The 17,434-nt window shown below is 33.8% G+C and overlaps 5 protein-coding genes across 5 annotated transcripts; 1 reads left to right on the forward strand and 4 right to left on the reverse strand.

Annotated features, from left to right (window-relative positions):
* On the forward strand, positions 1,165-2,921 carry LOC105167028 (LOB domain-containing protein 21-like). Its single transcript, XM_020695542.1, has one exon. The coding sequence runs from the start codon at positions 1,246-1,248 to the stop codon at positions 1,711-1,713; it is 468 nt and encodes a 155-aa protein (XP_020551201.1). The 5' UTR covers positions 1,165-1,245; the 3' UTR covers positions 1,714-2,921.
* LOC105167029 (pentatricopeptide repeat-containing protein At2g40240, mitochondrial) lies at positions 2,990-3,911 on the reverse strand (the record flags this gene model as incomplete). Its single annotated transcript, XM_011086585.2, is given in 1 exon segment — positions 2,990-3,911. A coding segment is annotated over 1 exon segment (686 nt), but the record flags the coding sequence as incomplete, so codon positions are not given.
* Positions 5,426-6,309, reverse strand: LOC105167200 (putative F-box protein At1g67623). Its single transcript, XM_011086823.1, has 3 exons — positions 6,209-6,309; positions 5,924-6,089; positions 5,426-5,827 (listed from the first exon to the last, which is right to left on the reverse strand). Exons 1-3 carry the CDS (start codon positions 6,307-6,309, stop codon positions 5,426-5,428), a joined length of 669 nt encoding a protein of 222 aa, XP_011085125.1.
* LOC105167030 (transcription factor MYB1-like) lies at positions 12,814-13,751 on the reverse strand. Its single transcript, XM_011086586.2, has one exon. It carries the CDS (start codon positions 13,691-13,693, stop codon positions 12,935-12,937), a length of 759 nt encoding a protein of 252 aa, XP_011084888.1. The 5' UTR covers positions 13,694-13,751; the 3' UTR covers positions 12,814-12,934.
* On the reverse strand, positions 15,034-17,313 carry LOC105167031. The gene is made up of 2 exons (XM_011086587.2): positions 17,095-17,313; positions 15,034-15,895 (listed from the first exon to the last, which is right to left on the reverse strand). Exons 1-2 carry the CDS (start codon positions 17,134-17,136, stop codon positions 15,212-15,214), a joined length of 726 nt encoding a protein of 241 aa, XP_011084889.1. The 5' UTR covers positions 17,137-17,313; the 3' UTR covers positions 15,034-15,211.

The following is a 17,434-nucleotide window of genomic DNA, read 5'->3' on the forward strand; positions in this document are numbered from 1 at the left end:
ATGACTAATATTTTTTCGTTCTTTTTAAAATAATTTATAAAAAAAAAAGAGGACTATAGTGTGCCTCCATTTCAATCAAAATAAATAAGTTCTCATGTAATTGCTAATGTCCGTCATATTTTAAAATAATTTGAAAGTCAAATGCAAGACATATAGTTTCCATCATGGGATTAAACATTAGATGATGAGATCCTTAAATTATGCTAAGATTTCCACTTTTATGCAGGAATCGACTTTGAACCATAATTTTCTTGATTTGTCTTTTCGAGACAACTTTTCTTCAACCCAATGTTGTGTGAAACATGTCATCAAACTTTGGTTGATGAGTGCACATATATAGGACCCATTTAATTTAGTCTCATCATGCCACGAACAATTGTTCCGTCCGCTTTCTTCTTCAACTATATCATATTCCATCATTCCTCTTTAGACATTTCCATCATTCTTCCTATTTTCCAACCATTTCCTTTTTTTAAATTTTCAAGGTTGCAATATGGAATTTAATGATATTGGGTCAGTTGAATTCCATCAAGGTTTTTTTTTTAATTATTATAAATCACATAAAAAGGAGAACATGCGAAGTAATAATGTTGTTATTTATTGATTTGACAATTTATCAAACTGTTGAGCAAAATAATCTCTAAAATTACTGCTTTAGTTAAATTTTCGCATTAATTGTGTCTTTAGTGACTCTCATAATACACAAAATCTCAATTTTGACCTCATACTAAAACACCCCGACATCATTTAAGAATTAGGTAAATTACAAAAACCTCTCTATTATCCGAGAAATTATAAATACCCCCTTATATTAATGTTCGCATAACAACGAGCCCATTTCATTAGTCACTGTTAAGTTTTTATTCAATTTTTATAATAAATTGACCAAAATGCCTTTTTAAATTATGAGTTATAATTGTTTTTTAGAATTTTCTAAGATCTTTTTATGAAGTAATATGCCCTACCTAGTGATAGCCAACTTTCAAATCTTTTTTCCACTTTCAAATGTGTCTTTTTTAAAATTAACAAGGATAAAGTAGTAATTTTTAGCTCACCATCTAGTGACTGTATAATTAATTTTTATTTTGAGAGAAATATTTGTAACGTCTCAAATGGGATATTTATAACCTTGTTAGACTTCATGATGGTAACTGTAATATACCTTAAAATTTAGTTTCCGGTTTGGGGCTGAGGCCCATAAGTACTGATGATAACACACTCCGAGTAAATAAGAGAAGCTCAGGCATGAAGAGCTATCAAGAGCAACCTCGTTCAAGCTCTTCTTGTGCAGCCTGCAAGTTCTTGAAGAGAAGATGCACACCAAACTGCCAATTCGCACCCTATTTTCGTTCCGACGAGCCGAAGAAGTTTGCCAAGGTACATAAGGTGTTCGGAGCTAGCAACGTGAGCAAGATCCTAAACGAGGTGGGCGAGGATCAGAGAGAAGACACAGTGAATTCCCTCGTTTATGAGGCCGAGGTGAGGCTCAGGGATCCTGTCTACGGCTGCATTGGCGCGATAGCGTTGTTGCAGCATAGGATGGTGGAGCTACAACATGATCTGATTCTTGCACGAGCTCGTCTTGCTAGCTATGTTGGCCACCGTTCGTTGTTTCTGGATGATCATGGGGGTTCATTAATGGCTCCTTTTCTCGACATCCCAGAGTCCAATTCACTGCCATCTGATCAGTTTGGTCGATTCCATTTTCCGTAAATTTGTGTGCGCGCAGGTGTTTGTGTTGTCTGCAGGTGTTTGTGTAATGCACTATTGGATTTATCATGAGAAGATTAATTTTGAGAGAAATTTTAAGGTTTGGGTTTGTGTAAGATTGAGGGCAGCTGTGGAATATTGAACATGAGTTTGGGTATGGTTTAAGGTTTCATTTGTTAAAGATGTATACGAGGATGGATTGGTTTCTACTGTACTTATCCACTATAATTCCTTTGACTTCTCCTCTCTATACATATTTGATGAGACACACACACACAGAGGTGTTTTAGTTCATTTTAGAATTGTAGGAACCAACATAAAACTCTGGAATTGGTGTTTAGTTTCTAAATGAATTATGGCATAATTTCTACATTATATGGGTTCATCTTATATTTTAGTATCATGTTCAGCATTTCATTAATGGATGAAGTTTCAGGATCTGGATCTTATGTCACAACGTTTCTGTTTCATCTTATATTAAACTTTACTATGATAATTAGATGTACTAGAGATACTTTTTCTTGAGCTACAATTTTCCCATGTCTTCATTTTTGTTCCAGTAAGCAATGGATCAAACTGAAAGGGTCCATCCCCCTACTATACCACTTGGAAGGAAATCTGGCCAACGCACTGCAATCTATCTCATTACATATAATGCCACTCAACTATCTTTTGGCTTACCCATGTCAAAGTTGTTCCAATTATCATATTTTTCACAACTTTGAACTGATCATAAATTACAAAAGCGACTACTGTATACTAATTATCTAAAAATGGGGGGGCAAGCATACAAAGAAAGAAAATTTTTAGCCATATATATATACAATATAGTTATTATATAGTTGGTAATTCTTTTTTAGTTCGTACTGCAAGCCCACGACAAATATCGTTTAACTGGTTATGGTTCAGTCAAATCTATTATACATTGCAAATTTGGCTCTAAACCCTCCAATCCATCGGCAATTGGCAAACCCCTTTTCACCATCTCCTCAACCACCACTTTGGCCTCTGCAATTCTCTTCATATTCTTCAACCTACGCCCCAGAAACAAAAAGTTCTCTGCATCCAATTTCTTGTCCCTGCCGGCGAATATCCCCACGAACTCCAACGCCGCCCTATCACAGCGACATCGCAACATCTCGCTTATAATGTGCGTATATGTGGAGAACAACGCCGGCACACCATCCTCCACCATTCTCCTCATCAGCACCAACGCCGCCTCCACCTTCCGCGCCCTACACGCTCCTTGAACCAGCGCGACTACACGCGAACCAGCGCGTCGTACGTCATCGAGTCAGGCCTCATCCCTTCTGCTTCCATTTTCACCAACGCCTCCGCGGCGGAAGCCACGTCCCCGACAGAGCAGTGCGCCGATATGATGTAATTATACGATGTCAAGGCAGGGCGGACGTTGCACGCGTGCATCACATCCAACACCCGCCAAGCGGCGGACATCTCCTTCTTCCTCGCTAGCGCGTTAAGTATGGGGTGAAACGTAACTGCCGTAGCTCCGTACTTCTTCCTCGCCATGGTCTCCGCCACACGCAGGGCATCCGTCGTGCGGTACAATCTCGCGAGCTGAGCCACCACCGCGTCGTGCGCGTGTTTTCTGGTGAACCAATCATCGATGACGCCGAGACTTTGCAGGAGCTCGTCAAGCACGGAGGGATCTATGGCGATGAACTGGAAAGTATTGTTGGTGTTTAGGAGTCCATCGCTCATGCGCCTCGACAGAAGGTGGCGCACGGCGGCGAAGTCTCGTTTGCGGCCGGCGGCGTTGATTAGATCGTCGAACTCGGCGATGGATAGAATTGCGTTAAGGTTGGAATTGGGGCTTTGGGTGCTGAAGCAACGGGCAGCCACATTGTAAATCGGCAGCGAGAGTATGCAATTGTTGTTGAGCCTGCGAAGAGCTAGCATTTGGATTAGGGTTTCCGCAGAGGAGGAGAGTGGCAAAATGGGCATCAACCAATAACGAAGAAGGATTTAATGGGCTTAGGGTCTTGTAAAGCCCAATTCTTAGTTTATGGGCCAAATCCCCAGAGGCCCACAGTCCATTGGGCCCCACATTTTACTTAGCTTTGAATATAACAAATAACATCCTCTTTTGATTTTTATTTTTCTTATTTTGCCATGTTGAAATTGAAACTTCAAAACTTTTCACTCCATAAGAGGTATTAAATTCGATCTCATCTATAATTATCTAATTGCTTATTTAGTAGTTTATTGTTTATTGTCTTGCTATGGGCCCATTTTTGTATCTATTATGAAATTACCTAAAACTTGACATGACTGACGTGACATTATAGTATTTTCAATTATAGAAAATATTGATTCACATCAATTCTTGCAGATTTTCATTTGACTCTAAATATTAAAATCAAACATTCAAACACAAACACAAATTTCCTCAAATGTCACTCAATGTTATATTAAATTGAGTACCAAATAAAATCTTACTCTATAAATTTTTTTGGCAAATTTCAACAACTAAGTCTAAAAGAAATATTTAATATTTACAAAACAACATTTTAAGAATTCTGATCTAAATACTATTGAAGAGAAGTTAATCTGTTAAAGTTCTATGTCTAGTTTATGGAATGTACGTATTTACATTTGTCGTTTACGGAGGTTCTCTCTTTGTTAGATAATCGTAGTTCTTTAATTATTTCATATACGTTCGAACTTTAAGTATTTTATCCATAATAAATGTCTCTCAGCGGGATTACTCTAATGTAGATAATATGTAAGTCGATATCTATATGTTACGTTAGAATGTTAGATCGCAGATTCTCACTTTAGAAAACTCATAAATAAACTAACGTTAGAGTTATCAATAATAATTATTATAAAGAACTTTATAACAACGATTGTTATAATATTAAAAGGTACAAATTTATACATGGATTTTAAGTCAAGATAACCTGAAAAAATGGACAACAAACATGAACTTCCTACATGCTCCCTTTCACTTTACATGAGAGAAAATTCTAGTCCAGATCGAGCTCGACAGAATCTAAATCAATTTTATGGCAAGAATTTTTCATAAAGGAGTTTAAAATTCATTTCATTAATTATGTACATTAACATTCTTGAGAATTAGGTCCAAATACATAAATATTCTGTTTTTTACAAAATTATAGATACACTCCTGTGGGGTGTTGGTGTAATGTATCTTGAGGATGTTTGTATAAATTTTTGCTGTTAAATATGGCGTGTCGTTGTATTACAACAACCACCTCAATAGATCATTGTAATTATATAAAGAATGAGATGAATTTGTGTATTTGAATCTAAATTCATAAAGTGTCAATATGATATGTTTTGGATTAACACATTTTCCCAATCCCTTCTTACATTGTTCACAGCAGGTAAGTTTAGTATACGCAAATATTTTGATGTGACAATTTATATTTGTTGATACAACACAAAGGTTAGAATTCACAAGGTTGATACATATTATCTTTTCAAATTATTAATGGTGAAGCTCAAAACATAAAACCAAAAACAATTTTTGAATAGTTAAGGAGAAGAATGGTAATAAATTTCTAAACCCCATTGAAATCTTACTTTGTGAAATGAAGATTTTCAACAAAATCACATTATTAACATTCGAAAGTAAACCTTATATCATCTGAACAAATACTACTAACATAAAGTAAAATGACAGGAACCTGATCGAATAACTAACACAAGATAAACAAGATTAAATCGATCAAATCCCTTCAAATATATAGATCAATTCCCTATCACATGTGCAAGCATCACAAAACACATAATTGTCCGTGTTTCCAACTGAAGCCAAAGCATTTGTCTCCAAGAACCTATGACGATCATTGGTACAACAAGTTGGTCTGCCATTTAACACCTTAGGATTTCTTGTCTTGGCTGACCTCAAAAACTTGATTAATTTTTCACGGTAATATTTCACTTTTTCTCTGTACTCCACTGAGCTCTTCATTGCACTGAGTAACGTAACTCCTCTTTGTTTAAAGTCCTTTCCACTTAATAATAGAATGATGGTGATAATGTAATATGCTCCGACGTGGCCTAAACTTGCAGATTTGTTCAAGCACACAAGGGCTTTGGCTAGATTATTGCAACTGAAGTACTCAATCTGAAACAATTTGAACATAATTCTTAGTAAAGATCATCTGTCTATGCTTAATTTGTAAGAAACAAAGCAAAAAAAAAAAAAAAAAACAGTATGTACCATTCCCAACATATAGAGGGCATCGAGATTTTCACATTCTACGCATCGATTGATGAAACTTCTAACATCTCCATTCATATCGTGCAATGCATCCATAGGGAACTCATCGAGCGAGATGCACTTATACACATTGCTGCATTCTGCTACCTCTTTTAACATCTTGCAACTATGAATTGAATCAAAAATATGTAAATCAACAAAAGAAAAAGAAAAAAAAAAGGTAAATTAATACATATACATATATTTTTATACGGAAAGACATGAAATATTCATTTCTCATCATACCTTAGTTTAACATTGAAATAGCTATTCAACGAAGATGTTGCAACTCGAGCCAAAATATGGGTGAGCAAATCCTTAGGAATAGAGTCTAGGTTGCTACTCATTTCAAGAAAATTGTATAAGGACGCTAATAAGTCTAAGTGTATATGAAATGTAAGTATGTTCAAATGCTTCACCAATACACACATATATATATATAGTGTGAATATTCTTCAAGTATTTAATTTTTCTGGATTATGTTACTCACATTAGATATGTCGAAAATATTATCCAAGTATTTAATTTTTCTGGATTATGTTACTATATTAGATATCCCGAATTTTGTGACTAAGATAGAAAAAGGTTTACTAATGGGTCAAAATAATCAAATTCGTAAATTGGATAATTAGAGTCAACAAAAATCTGAAATTGGAAACAATAGTAATTAGGGTCATTCACATATAGGTCCAAATGTACATTGCTAAATTTTCTTATTCACACACGAATTATGTAATTATTTCTTATATATACATGATTTTTTGCAAGATTATCATAGAATATATGTAATAAGCTATTATTGATGTAATATTTGTCTAGAATATATAATTCCATGGGTTATTATAGATTATCGCTATCATTTTAATTTCATTGTGTGTGTAGACTATTGAAACTTTTTAGTAATAATTGCACATCCATAATAAGATTCGAGCACGTTACTTCTTTAAATATATTTTTTGAACTCCATGATACAAATTCAATTTTATTTAAAAAGAACGCCTAATATTAGAGGTTTTTCGTGCATTCAATTGTAGCATCTACTCACCTAAGGGTTCCGTTGTTACTTATAATAAAATTAGATCATGTCGTAGCTTATGTCGACACATTAATATATATAAGATCAGTTTATTTAACATCATGATCACCTAACGGTTACATAATAAAATTAAAAGCGATAGTAACGTACTTATTACCTTTTGTTGACACAACGGTAGATGTTCTTAAATTGTTACAATCAATTTACATCAAATAATCTTATATGCCTGCATGATGTGAATTAACATGCTTAATTTTGTGCTAGAACATCAGCTATACATCTTTTGCACCTATTGATGATAAGTTGAAAAAAAAATTCATTTTGTAATATGACAATTATATTAGGGCCTATTATAATTAGATCTATCATCATATTGCAAGCACATAATTAATATAAATAATATATATTTATATATATATCTATATATCCACATTCGGCCTACTAAGTGTCCATTTATTTTCTAAATAAATAATTTCACTGATCGTTCTAATATTGGATAATGAGCTTCTTATATATACTTGTTTATCTAATAAAAATATATATATTTATTTAATAATAATAATAATATATATAGGCAGATGTTATCATACTTTTGTGATAAAAATGTATCTTTTTATTAAAACACATTTAATTCACTAATAATATTTTTTGTACATACTTATCAATAATATTTTATATTAAATATTCTAAATAGTATACCTTTTATATTAAATATTCTAATACATTTGTTAAATAGACCAAGAAAATTATTGGTATGGATTCATAAGGCCATTGAAAATTGGGCTTAATTTAAAAATATAATAAATGATCGATATTGAAAAATCCATCGACCCATTAAAAATAGAGCTGAAAGCGTGTTTCCAATAACATCATCTTAGTTGCACTGATAATTATATTTACGTAAATTATCTTTATTTGTGTGCTAATTATAAGAATCATTCTTGATAGCTAAAAAGCATGGATTGTTTGTATAATATTGTTGACGTTTTCGAAAAATGTATGTGTAGTTTTTCAAAAAGTATAGGTAATTTATGTAAATGATGTGAACGTTTTTTTTAATATATGTGTAATTTTTCATTATGCAGAAGTGACTTGTGTAAATTATAATTAACAAATTAAACTGATCACCCACTACAAAATTACATATAAGTTTAATAACAAAAAAAATCAAAAGATAATTTTTGTATTGTCGATTAATTACGTATATTTAGTTATATGAATATTATTTTGTTGCAATAATGAATGTATTATTTTGTAAAAGTTATTCTTAACGACAAAAAAATTATTAACAACACATATGTAGTGATAATCTAATAAAAATTAATAATTATATTATATTATTATCATAAATATGTCAATAATTATCTACATGAACACTGAAGAAATGTATTATGATATTAAAGTGGAACGACGTCATTTTGATGGTGAAGAACAAAGTTGGAGGGGGGGGGGGAGATAAATCAAATAATATTATAGTGAAAGGACTTGGACATCTATTTTAATGTATAAAGAAAGTAAAGCAAATTCCACGCGCGAGTAATTACAATCCCTTCCCTTTCCCGTTATAAGTAGAGGCGAGCTGAGCTGAGCTGCGCTGCTTATATATGTAAATGAAATGAAGTGTTGTGTTAATATCTGAAGTTCCCCCGTTCCATTCCAATTCTTCCACAACCACCACCCCCGCCTCCGTCATCACCATCACCAACTCCTCTATTCTCACCAAAACCCAAAATTAATTAGCTGCATTACATTATTTATATGCAACGTTGGCTGTATATATATAATCATTAATTGCTTTTTCCTGATCATGTCATCGGAGCAAGTAACCCCACAGCCATTCCGGTGGCACTACTCCGAAATCAACGGTGGCAACTTCGAATTACGTGGCCGTACTCTCTTCTTCATCGTCGTGCTCTTCTCCATCATCCTTGTACTCACCCTTCTCTTCATCTACGCGCGGTGGGTCTGCCGCTTCAGCCCTCCTTCTCCTCCATCTCCGCCTCCGCCTCCGCCAGCCTAGCCGTAACGAAGCGGAGTGCTGTATATGCCTTGAGATATTCGTGGATAAAGAGAAGGTGAAAATGCTGCCGGAGTGCCGCCATTGCTTTCATTCAGAATGTGTGGACGAGTGGTTCACGGCTGAGTCGAGTTGCCCGCTTTGCCGCGCTTCACTCCGAGTAGATTCTCCTGTCTGACTCCCACTTCTCTTCTTCCCTGCTCTTTCTTCTTTTTTTTATTTTTTTTTTTGTGCGAACTAAACCAATCACAAAACAATTATATCAACTTGTAATTTATTATTTTATTTGAATGGTACATCAATCATAAAATAAATATATTACACTTAATATATAATTAGTTCAAATTCAATCAAATTAAATTGAGCTAAAATTTCTCCAAACTATGAATTAATTGCGCTACAAAGTTGAATAAGTGTTGATATTCTCAATCCTAATCTTAATGGAGCACGAACTACGTCCATCCAAAGAGAATGAATGGATACTATGTTCTTATCATAAATCCTTTAAATATTGATTGTGATCACATAATTTGAAGAGTATTTTAATATTTATTCATTATATTTGGCACTTTAGTATATCATCAGGAGATGATATCCAATCTAACAAATTGAAATTCAAAATTAGTTGGTATTTATCATTTTCAAGAATATATAATAAGGCTAATTAAACATTATCCGTTTTACGGGATATTTTTTTGTTTTTTTCATTCGTATTGATATGGAGCTGTATATTATCATACTCCATCCACGCACGACGAACTATTAAAATAACTCAATTTTATAATTGTCAATATATATAGGAGTTGGAAAGCTAGTTTGGAAAAAATTGAATACAATGCAATTGTCAATATCCTCATTGGTCCGGGTCGAGATTGCCACGCATCCGGATTTGTCTAAATTCAACATCCTACCCGAATCCGAACCTGAAAAATGAAGGGCTCTCTAAGAAAAAAAACATGTTTCGTTATTGAGTTAGTTCCGAATTAAAACTTTCAATACTTAAATCAGATGAGAGAAGTGATTAAAGTAAATGTATGTATGTATCATAAATGAGTGAATATTCCAAAGTATATGTAGATAGGTCCAAAATATCATAATATGAATGAAGCTATATGGTGATGGGGGTAAAAATTGCTCGAATTAGTGTTCTATTTCAAGATTTTAAAACTCAAAACTCGCCATGATCTTCATTTTTTTGAATCCAAAACGCACCTCATTAGAGGGATTCAATACGAATTTTCTCTTATTCGAGTCCAATTGCCGCCCCTACATATCGTCTCCTAATTACACTCCAAATGAACAAATACCATTTATGTGGCATGCTACTTTTTTGTCATCGCATACTCATTAGGGATTCTCTCTCTCTCTTTCATAAAGAATATAATAGTTTATTTCTTCTATAATTTTTTTTAAAAATATTATCTTTTTTCAATATTCTAAAGCTCAGCTACCAATACCTTTGCTATTTTACTTTGCAATATATTTTATTTAGTAATAAATATTTAATTTTAATTAATATTAAAAAAATTATATAAATAGAGTATGCCACAAATTACTAACTTAGAAAGATAATTTTGTAAGTGGAACAAAGATGAAAGTTAGTAAGTAACAAAAAGAAGACCAATTAAAGAAAGGGGTAATTACACCGTCTTTCTTGAAGTTTGGTGTGAACAAATATAAACTCCCTGAAAATTGAGAAATTATACCTAGTATCTTGATGATTATTTCTGTCTAACAAATAAATTATTATGTTAGTCGAAATTCACTAAATTTGTTGATATTAGCAAAAATATATATATAAATAAAATTAATATTTAATATCGATTGACTTATTACTCACTATTGTAGGTTAAATAAATCATGTATGACCAAAATATCTTAATAAAAATGAAGATATACCTACTCACATGCATTATCGAATAAAGATGTATATAGATTGTTTGGTCAGAAAATATTTATTTAACTTGCAATAGGTCAATATTCAATCATGAGTAAATATAAATTTTTATTCACTTTTTTGTTAATATAAGCAATTTGGATGAATTTTGATTAATAGAATGATCAATTTATCAGAAAAAATAAATATTAAGGATAATTTTCTAAATCAAGAGTTTATATATATAATTACACCAAATTTAAAGAAAGAACAATGTAATTATGTGTTAAAAGAAAAAATGATAGCAAGACTGAATTATGCGGTCTATAGAATCCTTCACGTTGTCGCATTTGGATTTAAAATTCCATGTTCAGAAATGTAAGACTGATTTGATGATCCAACTTATCTATAAGTGGACCAACTTTAAGAATCTAAACTTACCATAAAAAAGAAATAACAACTTCATCCCCATCTCTATTTAAATATCAACAATATTTTCTTCTCTAATAAAACAGAGAGATTGCCCAAAAATATTAGAGTTGGTTTTATCCAAAAACCCATTACATCGCAGCAAACATACTTATCAATTAATGGTTTAAATTTAAAAAATATTTATGGTTTTTGTTTCTGGCTCCTAATTACTCCCTTTTGGTCTCCTTCCCTTTTTACCTAATTATGTGATACTGTTTCTTTATGACTTTCATCAAAATCCATTCATTCATCTTTTCGCCCAACTTCTTCATCATACATTGCATTTAATCATGGTACTGTGTGTGTAATGTGTTTCTGTATATTTCACTTTATTAGTGAAATTAAAATGAAAAGATTAGTGGTAAACACGCAATTAAGTAAGCCTGTATAACTAATGGGGTTCATGTTCATCCAAATTTGTATAATTAATTTTGGATTAAGCTATATACATATTTATGTAGTTGATTTGTATTTGATGGGACAAAATGGAAAAGTGGATAGAGTCTCTAATGTACAAGTTAAGCTAACAAATGTTGTGTTTTGTGTTTAGAGGGCAAAATTGTAAATTTAGTCCTATAAAAATAAAAATAATTATATGTTTTACTGAAAGTGGGACTATTTTTAAAAACTTTTAAGTGTTGAACTATTTTTTAAATGGGCATAGAGTTACCAAATTTAGAGTGTGTTTTGCTGAAATTGTTTAAATGATCTTGTAAATATGTACAGATATATTTTACTAAATATTTATAAAATATTGAGTCTTATTTTAAAAATAAAATTATACAACTTATAAGATTTCAGTAATTATAATATTGTGTGATTAAAATTAAAAAAGTTTGTTAAACTTTTAAAAATAAATTAGTAACTCCTACATTTTCTTTTCTTAAAGATTTTTTTTATCATTTTATTTTTGAATTTGATGATAAGCTTCTCTTTCAAAAATGTACATAAAATTTTATAAGTTTTCAAGTTACAATATATTTTAAAGAGAGTTTGAAAACATCTTATAAAATCTCTGAAACGCTTATAGGATTTTGTAAATTATTGATAATTTTCTATAACAATAGATTTATAATACACTCAAAAATAAAATATGAGGAACTTACAAATCATTTGGAAAAAGTAAAATAAATTTATTATTTTTAGAATTTTGAAAACTTGTTGATTGATGATCTTATTAATTATAAAACTATTATTGGAGTCGTGATGTGATCTGAAATTTTAATCTTATAATATTTTCGGTCTTCATATTGACAATGCAATAGCTGAATAGTTAGGATGGAAATTATCCAACATTATAAATACAAAAAAAAAAATCAAAACTAAATCAAATTATCGATTTATTTATGCATACGCATCAAGATATAGAACAAGTAAATTTTCTTAATTAGGTTTTGAATTTTAGGTAACATCTCTTTTTTCCTTTTAAATACTAAGATTACAAAAAAAAAAAAAACCAAGGAGAAGAAAAAGGAAAAAGGAAAAAGCGTTACTGACATTTGAAGTTAAGCAAAAGTGCTCGAAATCTATTAACGTTTCTCAGTTTGCATCTTAATTAGTACGCCAATAAGTCTACGGTGCTTTGTGGATGTGGGACTCAAACCCAGGCCCATGATCAAGCCCAAGGCGGAAGCCACCTTGAGCCCGTAACTTGTCAAAGTAATTCCGAACCTCTTGTGCCACCATCCTCTGCATCATCGTCATCAGACACGTATCTCCAATCTCTACCGTCTCTTGTGTCATGTTTTCCTTACCCGCGGGTGATTTTACTAATTCCCGTCCCGGCGGCAAAAGGGTCAAAGTGAGCCCATCAGGCCCACAAAGGCCCAAACCCATCTCCCCGTCCGCCAAATTCTCATCACCACTGTAACTACTCTGCTCCATCGACACACGCGAACACTGCCTCTTCAACCCCGACTCCGACGACCCGCTCCCCGACTCATCAGAACTCCGCCGCCTCTCCAACACGTCGACGTCGTGATAATTCCGCTTTCTTCTGAGCGTGGAATTCCAATGATTCTTTATAGCGTTGTCGGTCCGGCCAGGCAAGATGCGGGCGATGGTGGCCCATCTGTTACCGTGCAGGGCATGCGCCTGAAGAATCAGGGCGTCCTCGGCGGCCGTGAAGGGGCGGTGCTGCACGGTGGGGCTGAGCTGATTGCACCAGCGCAAGCGACAGGATTTACCGGAGCGGCCAGGAATGGCGCTGCTGATGAGGGACCAGTTGCGGGGGCCGTGCTCCTCCACGAGTTTGATGAGAGCAGCATCTTCTTGAGGGTTCCAAGAGCCTTTAATCTTCTCTCCACAGCCAGCGTCGCCATTAACGTCCATAATTCTCTATTTCTCTCTCTCTCTCTCTCTTCTGAATTCTCTCTCTATATATATAAACATATACGGGCATGACATGAACCTGAAACTGCTCGCAAATTGGCGAAACCACTTCGATTTTGTTGGTTAATCAGTTTCGTGTGCATGTCCCTCCGCATCCATTTTCTTTTTATTTTTATTTTTATCGGAATATTTTATAGTTATTGGTAAGTAGAAATTGGTGATGATTGAATTAGGATAGGTGGGGGTAGGGTGGGGTGGGGGGTAGGGGATATATCGGAAAATGCGAAGGACGTTAAGGAAAACAGTTGAGATTACGACCCACAAACTGTGGCAGTTAAGTTTTTAGTATTTTTCAAGTCTTCCGTCTCAACTACTTCTTATTTGCATAATACTTCTCACTTCTCTCTCTGTCTCTATATATATATACTTTGTAATAACAAGAACATACATATGTTTGTAATAACAAGTAAATGCATATGTTAAATGAAGTTTTAATATAGTAATATATATTTTATATCGATATATTGATTGAATTAATATATTGTTCAATTTATTTATATATGATATGGTCATGCAATCAAGATATATTTATATATATCAAGAATGATTTTTATTTTCAGGTGATGATGTTTAAATTAGTGTGTGAAGAATTATAGCTTCGATTACTCAAACATGCTCACATTGTAAAGATATATTTTAATTTGGATTCCGTTCGAATAAATTATTATAATTTAAAAACAATGATCACTAATTAAATCACAAATGTAATAATTGATATAAGGTGTTCAAGTTCAAGTGAAGTAAAAATCTTGGCATAGTGTGAGAAGAAATGATAGTAAATTTTTGAAATTGTTAAAAAGAATAATTAGGTTAATGGTTGGTAGGAGGCGGGCTGCAAACTGTACGTGTTTGCAGTTAGGCATAGACATATGAATGTGTCGGGATGTATGGCATTCAAATGGGGCCGTTACAACTCATACAAATGTTCAGGGACCATTTTTTAATGATTTCTTATAAATGTCTTTTCTATTTTTGTCATAAAAGTAATAGCGTTTCTATTTTCCCTTATAGTTTTCTAGTAAATGCTCCAACGAATGTTTATATGCATCAAACCATGAGAATCCGAAATTGAGATTACTAGTGTCATCCTCGTTGGAATTGGTTGAATTCACATCATCTCACTCTTAGATAGCAGGAGAAATTCTAGGTTCAAATTACAAAGGGAGAAAAAAACAAAAGAGGGAGGTTTTATAATTTTGAAAGAAAGTTAGATGGGGTAATTGGTAATTTAGCATTTTGGGGGAAGATATAAATGTAAGAAACACTACAAAAAATGCACATTCCATCAAGCTAATTTAGTTTATTGAAGCAACTAATACTATTACATACATGAAAATATGCTCTAAGGGGAAAGAGAAGCATGCATTGGCCAAGATAATCCTGTGGTACCTTGCAATTCCTGTAAGTATGGCCATAGAAGTTTGCTCCAAAGACCAAAAGCCATACACATCCATCGTATTAGTATTCGTTGAAATGAATAGCACCAACTTTCCAAACTATATATGTTGTAGCAAACATAACTGAGCTAATAAACACAAACGAAAAGATGACGAGGAAAATGTCCATACCCCCTGGTACAATATCAATAGTCCAGCCCTGCTTTGGCAGCCCTCTTTTGCTGTCATCAAATAAATTTGTAGGCGCCTCAGGAAGGCCGGGCCGCTTTTTCCCCTTATCGCTTTCTTGTAGGGCCTCTAGCAATTTGCTCCCAAGCTGTGGTTTAGATGGCTTTGCCTCTGTGTAGCGGTTAAGTACCCTGGCTGCCCTAAGTCTTTCTCGTGCTGTTAAGGGGGATCTTTTCAAGGTCGGTTTTGAATTGGCTGACCCATTAAGTACTTCAGAAACCTCAGGTTCCGACCCCACTTCAGCAATCGGTTTAACTTCATCTTCTGTGGCTGAAGAGTTTATGTCGGAGATTTTAGCCGGGGAACCATCATCAGAATATGAGCCTTCAGTTGTTTCAGAGACCTTATCAGTAGTTCCTATGGCAACATTATCACCACCAGTAGCTGAAAGGTGGAATCTCGATCTTTTTCCTTCTGTACATTGTCTTAATCTAACTGGTCCTGAGGGCGAATTAATAGAAGGGACCTTCAGTAATAATATCCTAACATTAGTCTTCTTGACCTGCTGGTACTTAGCCTGCAACATGCGTCGACCAAGAAAAATCAGCCGGTATAGCAGCTCATAGTCAATGAGATACTTTTTAATATTTCTATATGGAAACCTATAAATGTCCAAGTAACAGCTGAGTTCCTTGATGCACATCCGTAGATTGTTCGAGGCGCTGCATATGTTAATGAATCAAGCAGTCATATCAAGGCAGCGTATTGTTACTAGCCATGGAGAATAATGCAGCATTTATGTCGGTCTATGAGTTTCTGGAAGCCCCCAGTTTTACACCAAGCATTCTAGTTCGTCTAACTTGAAAGCATTAGCCAGAAGTACAAGCAACACTAACCTATTCGAGTCTTATGTCACCAATCTATACAGCCAAGCCACAAATAACATGCCCTCAAGAATCTTAAAAGAAAACAAAAAAAAAAAAAAAAAAGAGTATCTCAAAACCTAGCACATAACTAGGTTAACAAGAAAACACTATTTTACCAGAGTGAATCTCCACACCTCTGAGTGTACCTCGAAGAGTTTTAAATTCCAGTTGTCACCCGAAGGAACTACTAGGCTTTTCTTGTGTTCTTTTGGAGCCCAGGCCAATTTTTGACCTACTATACAATCTTCTAAGGTTTCTAAAACTTCTCATACCACTTTATATTCAAGTATGGTAGACTCGAGACATTATCCTTTTGCAATATTTGAGCATTATTCTCCAAAAAGACAAACACCGTAGCGTGTACGAATGGATTCTGATATTGCAGAACTGTAAAAAAATTTAAGCTTACTACTATTTTCCATCAGAAAAGTCGTAAAGAAAAACAATAACATAGAGATAGAGGAAACTAAGGGTATATTAGGGCGTCCAACTTGTTTTCTTATTGGGGTCATTATATGAAATTCTTTAATGTTCAAAATACAAAAGTTTAGGACATGTTTAGTGGGGTATTTTTGAGTAGTAGGAATTTCTGGAATTATTATGTATCTTCACTTCAATCCCTAATTTCAATCTGTTCAGCATATATAAAGTTTAACTCAACCCAGACACAGACACCAAAACAGAAAGAGGCATAATACGAATGATCTGACTAAACCACTTTATTCTTCGTTTCAAATTCTATTGAAAGGCAAAGCCAGTGAATTCTATGGAAGCCCACTCCAACAAAATTCAAATGGACAGAGAACGTTCTTCATATACTTTAACAGAATCCACACACACACAGACTTACAGTGGGAGCAAAGCCGATGACTGAATTCAAAGAAACAGCCATTAAAGAGTTTGAAGATTGTGTCGTGGAAGCGGCAAACCATTCACAATCTGTCTCTCTATCGCTGTGAGAGAGGAAGAAGAGAGCTCCAAAGCGATTGTTGAGGGGGAAGGGGGGCTACTGCCTACTGCCTACTGCCTACTGGTAAATGGATGGTCCTCATCCCACCTCTCATCTCATATCTCATTTTATTATTTATGATGCTCCTTTTTAATTTCTTGGTTTTATAAATTCTGATTGGACGACCTCACCTTCTAAATTATAACCTAAAGTAGTATTATATAAATCCTAAATTCGACTC

This window comes from Sesamum indicum, linkage group LG7 (genome assembly GCF_000512975.1).
Source record: "Sesamum indicum cultivar Zhongzhi No. 13 linkage group LG7, S_indicum_v1.0, whole genome shotgun sequence".
Lineage (NCBI taxonomy): Eukaryota > Viridiplantae > Streptophyta > Magnoliopsida > Lamiales > Pedaliaceae > Sesamum > Sesamum indicum.

Coding starts and splice junctions, on each gene's coding strand:
- LOC105167200 (XM_011086823.1), bottom strand. CDS start 6,309: ATGAGTAGCAACCTAGACTCTATTCCTAAGGATTTGCTCACCCATATT. Junction 6,090..6,208: donor TATTTCAATGTTAAACTAAG/GTATGATGAGAA, acceptor TTCAATTCATAG/TTGCAAGATGTTAAAAGAGG. Junction 5,828..5,923: donor CCCTCTATATGTTGGGAATG/GTACATACTGTT, acceptor AAATTGTTTCAG/ATTGAGTACTTCAGTTGCAA.
- LOC105167028 (XM_020695542.1), top strand. CDS start 1,246: ATGAAGAGCTATCAAGAGCAACCTCGTTCAAGCTCTTCTTGTGCAGCC.
- LOC105167030 (XM_011086586.2), bottom strand. CDS start 13,693: ATGGACGTTAATGGCGACGCTGGCTGTGGAGAGAAGATTAAAGGCTCT.
- LOC105167031 (XM_011086587.2), bottom strand. CDS start 17,136: ATGGCTGTTTCTTTGAATTCAGTCATCGGCTTTGCTCCCACT. Junction 15,896..17,094: donor TCATCGGCTTTGCTCCCACT/GTAAGTCTGTGT, acceptor CGCATGTTGCAG/GCTAAGTACCAGCAGGTCAA.